Raw genomic sequence first — 7,768 nt, forward strand, 5'->3', positions numbered from 1 at the left:
GAAAAATTAGCTTAAGCAAATGTTTTAAATCGCCAATGTTGTTCCTTTCAACAAATTAAAGTGAAAAGTAGCGGTTGGATAAAAGCTTAACCCTTTCACCACTGTAGACCATAATAGACTCATCCAGACCAGTGCATGGTAGAGTCTACTAAAGTTACATAGGGGTGAAAGGGTTAAAAGTGTAGAATTTCACTTTTTCGTCGAAAAAGTATTTTGGTATAAGAACGATAACTCGTACATAAATAAGAACTTCCTCAGCTGTCAGACTTGTCTCCCATCATACTGAAATACAAACTAACTCTCTCTTCAAGTGTTACAGACATGTGAACTAAACTTCCAATCTCTTAAGATCACAAACTTATTGTATAGTAAAAAAATGAGGCAATAACAAGCGAGTGATTAATATGTCAAGAATCATTTTTTGAAAAAGAGAAGATCTCTTGTTGTCTTAGGCATTATTACTCTATAAAGATATAACATGGTAATATATACATATTTTTCAGAATAAGAAAAGCCAGAAAAAAAAGTAAATTAAAAGTAAGTTTCATATAAATAAATAAAAATTCCGCTTTGCACTTAGCATAGGCTGTAAATCGAAGGTAGTCGTAACATTGTTATGTTTTAGGTAACGTTCCCCCTCTTCGCTCAGATGATTTAATAAAAAAAGTAACTTAATGCTGTTAACGTACTGACTGTAAACATCGCAGATTCTTTTATAAACTCATATTTTTCCACCTTTTTAAATCAGACTCAGTTATCCACAAAAATAAATCGCATGTTACTTGTTCAGCTTAAAACCCATGAGGATGGATAATAGAGCGTATCGAAACGGAAGGAAGTTGCTGAAGCATATGTCTTGAACGTTGTGTATTCTTGGGCCCTTTTTAAAATAAATAAAGAAACTAGGAAATGTCTGTAAGACATAAATGCCCCCGCTGCCATGTGAAATTAGTTTCAGTATTCTATAAAAAGTTACAACCACTTTGATCTTGATACCCTGAAACATGCACACACACAAGGTACTACACTTAAAGTTGATTTTAATAATCATGTTTTTTTTGTATGTTATTACCATCTCCATAACATATTGAATGAAGTGTTTTAATTGAATCAGTAGATTATTTTCTATATATAGCAACAGTGACCTTGGAACCCTGAAACACAACAATGTCCGAAGTATACTCATACTTGACCTTTGCATAAAGTTTGACCAAAATCCACGAAAGAATGAAGTTGCTAAGTGTTTAAATTGAATCTGTTGATGATTTTCTATATTTATCAAGTGTGACCTTGGCCTTGGAACCCTGAAAAACAATGATGGCCGAAGTATACTCATATACTTGACCTTTGTATAAAGTTTGACCAAAATCTGCCAAAGAATGAAGTTGCTAAGTGTTTACATTGAATCGGGACGGGACGATTTTCTATATATAGCAAGTGTGACCTTGGCCTTGGATCCCTGAAATACAATGATGTCCGAAGTATAATCATACTTGACCTTTGTATAAAGTTTGACCAAAATCTGTCAAAGAATGAAGTTGCTAAGTGTTTACATTGAATCGGGACGGGACGATTTTCTATATATAGCAAGTGTGACCTTGGCCTTGGATCNATGAAAAGGTTGCTTCAGATATGACCAGTTGGAAGTTCAAGGAAACAACACATATCTTATAGACAACGGGAGCTGTACTAACCATACTTAAGTGTTCTAGGAACTGTAAAGTTGTGGCAAAGGTAATATTGAATGGTGTGACAGAAAAGTTCTCGGCCCGGAGCGTCTATACTAATTATTTCAACGAGGCATTAGATTATGTTCATTCGCTGATTACTTGATCCATTGATGTGAAGTCATGTCCTTGTACTGGTTATTACCGAACCTAGGGCAATATTCATACGTTAGATTATGGTTAAGGTATCAAAAATAATTTAATTGTTTTGAAAAGCGCACAGAAGATCAAACAGCAAACTTATTTATGTGTGGTAAATTTCTTTTTGTCACTGTTATAACGTCACAGTTGTGCATATATATATTATCATGACTTTATTTTACTCCTTAAAAAATGAAGCGGGTTCTTCTTCAGGGAAAACGCAATACAAATTTTGTATTGACTTTTGTCTAGTTCTATTGCTATTATTTGGTGCAATAAATTATATAACCATAATTAAGATTAAAATAGGGATGCTTCATTTCAGTCATTTTCCATGTCCAAACCCGCCCTGTCCGAAATGCGACATGTGCGTCATTTCCTCTTGTTTATATTTCATATCACGTACCTATATTCTGGTAGGCTGTTTTCATCTTTTCGTGTGCAATTTGATACAGCGACAGTCTTCTAGTACTTGAAAATGATAACACGAAAGGTCTTTGAAATGACACCCGGTTGCTCTAAGCCGGAAGTGAGACACCCACACTGAGTAGACTAACGATGCGGCTGCAGGGCAGTTATAACTGGAACCGGTACCTAAATGAATCGACCAGTACTCGTTGTGCTTCAAGACGAGTCAACATGGCAGGTGAAGTTGGGCGTCAGTTTATATACAAAATTGTAAAATAATTCAAACCTCATGAATATCGTGATAGTTTTGAAACAGTTAAAACTACATTGACACTAGTGTTTGAAATTTCTTTCATATGTGGTTTCAATGAACACGATGTTTTATAAATTTCATCAGAAAATCTCACCTAAAACAGCAGCTCGTGCATGCACATACTATCAGTTCTTTGACTACGGTATATAAGTCTGTGGTGTTGTTATAAGTTATAAAATATACAAACCGTACCACCACATGCACATGTATGCGATCAAGTTACCCAAAGTGTTTTCACATTAAGTTTTAAAGTTGCTTTCGGTACCTCTTTCTATTTGAAAGTTTTGGTTAATTTATGCTGTAATTAACAATTATATGAATATGTATATTTGCGATTGTTTTTTGCCTGGAAACTTCAGATATAGAAGACAAAACTACGTGTCAAATAAGGTCACACACTGCATTGTCGGTGTCAAAATGGTCCTAGGCGAGATAACTCTAAAAAGAAATCCAACACTTTTCTGGTTTTCAGACACAAAACATCGGAACGCAAATACGTGAAGATGTCAATGACCAGAATCTTGATGTTGAATGTCCGATTACAATAATACGTCTGATACTGCAAATTGTTACATCAAGTGATAAATCATTAGATACAACAAGTTTGTTAACCATGCAAAATCGATAGAAAAATACAAAGGCCAATGAAGGGTTTTTCAAATTTTATATGCATTTATATATGTATTTCATGTTAAAAATATGACAATATTTACAAATAAATATCTTCACAGAAGAAACAATTAACGAGATAAAACAAACAGCACTAAGCGGTTTGGGTTAAAAACACTGCCATTCTGTTTACCGTTAAAACTGTTCATGAAAAAGATGATGATGATGAATGGAAATGAATGAAAATGACAAATGAAATGAATGTCAAAAACGATCAATGAATTGATGAGTAATGTCAATGAAATGCACCGAACCACCAGTCAACATTCCAGCACTGTAGACGTCCCGCGTCGTTCCTTGGGGTCCAAGTGTCCTGTCAACTGCGGCATCGATATACATACAGTTATTATGAGAGATGATCCATGTGTTGACGTTGCACACATTCACTGGAGCATTGTTCATTCAGTGTCCAACACGAGTCACATAGAAGGCTGCCTTACGAAGATATCCAACGAATTTAACACTCAGAAGTTTGTTAAAAGTTCACTCACACTTTTTACTTTTTCGCTGCTGGTTTCTTGGCTACCTTCTTTGCTGGTTTCTTGGCTGCCTTCTTTGGAGATTTCTTTGCTGCCTTGGGTTTGGCCGCCGCTTTTTTTGCTGGGGACTTTGCAGTCTTCTTCTTGGGAGTCTTTACTTTCTTCACCTTCTTTGCTGCAGGCTTAGCCTTCTTCTCTCCGGTCTTCTTGGCTTTTGTAGCTTTCTTTGCCTTTGGCTTGACTACCTTCTTTGGCTTTTTGGCCTTAGGCGTCTTTTTCTCGGCGTCTGCCCCTAATTTGAAACTTCCCTTCACCTGAACAAGGGTCTTGGCAGCAATCCCTTTCCTGATGGCCAGTTTAAGGCTGGTGGGCAACTTATCTTCATTAACTTTGTAGTTTTTGATGATGTAAGCCTTGATCGCTTGCCTTGATGAGCCTCCCCTCTCCTTCAAGCTGGAAACGGCCGTCCTGACCATTTCTTTGTAGGTGGGGTGGGCTGCGGGCTTCTTAGGCTTTGCTGCCTTCTTCACCTTAGGTGTGGCTGGAGCTACTGCAGACATGATTTTGCTTTGATTTGTACGTTCAGATAGTACGAAGTCAAGTATACGATTCAAACTGAGTTATCGGCCGTTAACGCCTGGTATAATATAAACTTTACTCGCACCTCGTCGAAGACACCCCCTACAACCGCTACTCTGAATCCTATGTTTTCGCGATAGTGCAAACATTTGTGTTTCTTGACTACAAAACACTATGTTTTAACAAATAACCACTCTTATTATCCCGTTTAACCGACTTGTTTCGGAATTAACACAAATAAAGCTTTATTTAAATATCAATATTTTTATATTTCCCATTCAAATATTTAATAATATACAAGAAAAAAGACGAAGTTTATGTTTTCGTGCTCAAAAAGTTTAACTTTAAACATATATAATTTTGATATGATACGTTCCCTTTATTAACTAAACGTTAATTTTAGTTCAAAAAGATATTGAAAGTTGGCAAATAAAAAGTAAACCGCGTTCCATCAACTGCTGCTTTTATAGCGTTGGTTTTACTAAAGCATAGGAAACACAACTTTTCTAGTTTCCGCCATTTTACGTAGTATATCTACCGTTCTGGCTATGGAATTTTTTTGGGAAACATGTATTTCTGAATAATATTTCACTTTGTTAATGTGCATATCCAAAGTTCATGATGTCAATTAAGCAATTATATGCCCTCTATCACAGAACAAGGCTTTATTAAATAGAAAACCACCACAAACCATAGTGTAAACACTGGCTAGGCCAGGACGGGGCGCGAATTCTCGTACACGTAAACAACATACAACTCATCACAAAATTAGGTTTTACTCGCTTCAAAGTAGACATTTAATGGTTTTCATATACAAACTAATAGCATTTTATGAATTCTGTCAAACAAGAATCGACTAAAGCTACAAAAAAGCAATGATTAAAAGAAAAGACGAATTTATTCAGTATGGGTACAGTATAATGTAGCTGACTAGAGCTATATATAGAAACGAAGTCAATGAGTTATAAATTTTGTAAATAACCTTTTTCTTTCACAATAAGTAAAATTTTCTTAATGACATCTGAATTAACATGCGTAATTTAAAAATGATAATAATTTAACAATTAAAAAGTGCTCTTATCTATCTGGAAATGTAATTTCTGTAAAGAATATATATCATAGAGATAGTAATCACAGCTCTTCTTTCTCGTTCTTTAATACATTTTATGTTATCCAAATTCCAATTCTTTGTAAATCGTATAGGTTACATCTTATCCCTGGTTACACTTTACATACATAAGTGTGTTGTGATACAATGGTCAACTTCAGTTTTAGACACAAGACGTTAGCGATCTAATGTATAGGGTACACTACTACCTGATAAACGTAGCACTTGTATTAATTTGTACATGACAAAATAATTTGAACTATTTTTGACAAAGAGAAATGTACCCATGTACCAGGACAACGAAATGAAATCCATTATCTACTTTAGCACACACAATCAGAAACGTTTTTTTTTATCTTCATGTCTACCCTTAAATGACAGGATCAAAATACACACGTTTGTTTGTCATATAAAAAAAGCAATGGTATGTCCATTCACATTTCACTTTGTGTCTTACAATTGTAACGCCACACAAACACTTAGTAATTAGTTTTACTTAAGGCATTATATAAAATAATATTCGAGTACTTTAATGGACAAATCATAAAGAGTTTAAAATAAGAATACAAAATCAATATTTGTTTTCATCGAGATAATTATGGAATAACACTGAAATAATAACTGGACACAGTCATGCTCTTTCAAACAATCACTTTGATCGACCAAATTGTATTATAGAAGTACTAGTCAAGGTCATAATTACTTATAAGGATTCTTCTCCAGTAGAAAGTTAGAGACAATGACACTCCATTTCACTGATTGATGGCTCGGAACTGGTCATAATATCGCGTACTACACATGCTTAACATTCCATTAGTTTTACAATTATAGTATTGCCTGAAGTCTCTTTAAAGTGATCAACAGTCTGATAACAAATTTTCAAAACGTTAAGCAAATACACACAGCATTGCTAAAAATCGTTTTCCTTTAGTGATTACATTTTTTGTTTTGTTTATATGATATTTACAACCAGTCATGCACATTCCATTAGTTTTACAATTATAGTATTGCCTGAAGTCTCTTTAAAGTGATCAACAGTCTGATAACAAATTTTCAAAACGTTAAGCAAATACACACAGCATTGCTAAAAATCGTTTTCCTTTAGTGATTATATTTTTTGTTTTTGTTTATATGATATTTACAACCAGTCATGCATTCCTGTTGCTTTTTTTAATTCTAGATCTGAAAGTAAACCGTCTGAAGGAGGAGGCAAACGTTTTTCTCTATTTTCAAAAAGAGAAATGTGTCTAAACAAGGAGAAGGAAGTGAAATCTATATTATTCTCTTTATATCTAGATACATATGTCAAAACGACAAAGAAAGATTATGTTCAAATCTTTTATCATGTTCATTTCAACTTCTTTCTTATCTTTTGGTATTGTGCTAGATTGAAAGGTGTGAAAAAAGAAAATATTCAAGAACATTTTAAGTTATCCAATACTTCTTTTACATGTTTACCAAATATTTCCAAACTCTTGCTTTCAACAATGTGCAACTATCTTGGTGAATAATTAAGCAACATTTTGAATTCTTTTTAGCTGTCTTCGGGTCAGGGTTTGGCTGTCAGATAAGATGAGGACAGACACAAGGCTTTGGACAACCGTGAGTATGTTGGCGCCATCCTCATGGGTCTATCTAAGGCTACTGCATGACTGCCTTCCTCATGATCTATTATGTAGAGTTCGTTTGGCCTGGTATCTAGCTATCTGAGTAACAGATGATATGAGCTTGGCGATTGGTTGGAAGTATTACACGAAAGGGACTACCCAGGGTTATATTATGGGTCCCGTTTGAATATTTTCATAAATGATCTTTTTATATAAAGTCATCTAAATCTGTAATCATTCAGATGACAACACGGCTCTTCTAACAGAAGGACCCTCCAGTTTTAAAGCGATATGTATAATCTGAATGTTGAAAAGACTAGTTGTCTTCACTGGAACGAAAATAATCCATCGACCGATGCTTTATAATCTTAATATAAAAGATAGAACCATTAAGCATAGAAAAAAGTGAAATTTTGTGGAAAAGTGAAATTTTGAAGAAAAAAAAGTGAAATCTATATGATTCTCTTTATATCTAGATACATATGTCAAAACGACAAAGAAAGATTATGTTCAAATCTGTTATCGTGTTCATTTCAACTTCTTTTTTATCGTTTGGTATTGTGCTAGATTGAAAGGTGTGAGAAAGAAAATATTCAAGAACATTTAAAGTTTTCCAATACTCCTTTTACATGTTTTGAGACTAAATGGTATGGAATGTAAAATCTTGATTTTACACAAGATATCTCCTGAATCTGTGCATGAATTAGGGAAGATAAAAAGACCTGTTAGAGTTTCAG

The 7,768-nt window shown here is 34.3% G+C and overlaps 1 protein-coding gene across 1 annotated transcript; it reads right to left on the bottom strand.

The window, feature by feature from the left end:
• Nucleotides 1–3,237: 3,237 nt before the first annotated feature.
• On the bottom strand, nt 3,238–4,369 carry LOC110445538 (late histone H1-like). The gene has a single exon (XM_021490202.1). The coding sequence runs from the start codon at nt 4,295–4,297 to the stop codon at nt 3,755–3,757; it is 543 nt and encodes a 180-aa protein (XP_021345877.1). The 5' UTR covers nt 4,298–4,369; the 3' UTR covers nt 3,238–3,754.
• Between the last annotated feature and the right edge of the window lie 3,399 nt (nt 4,370–7,768).

Source organism: Mizuhopecten yessoensis, unplaced genomic scaffold, assembly GCF_002113885.1.
Source record: "Mizuhopecten yessoensis strain PY_sf001 unplaced genomic scaffold, ASM211388v2 scaffold2329, whole genome shotgun sequence".
Taxonomy (NCBI): domain Eukaryota; kingdom Metazoa; phylum Mollusca; class Bivalvia; order Pectinida; family Pectinidae; genus Mizuhopecten; species Mizuhopecten yessoensis.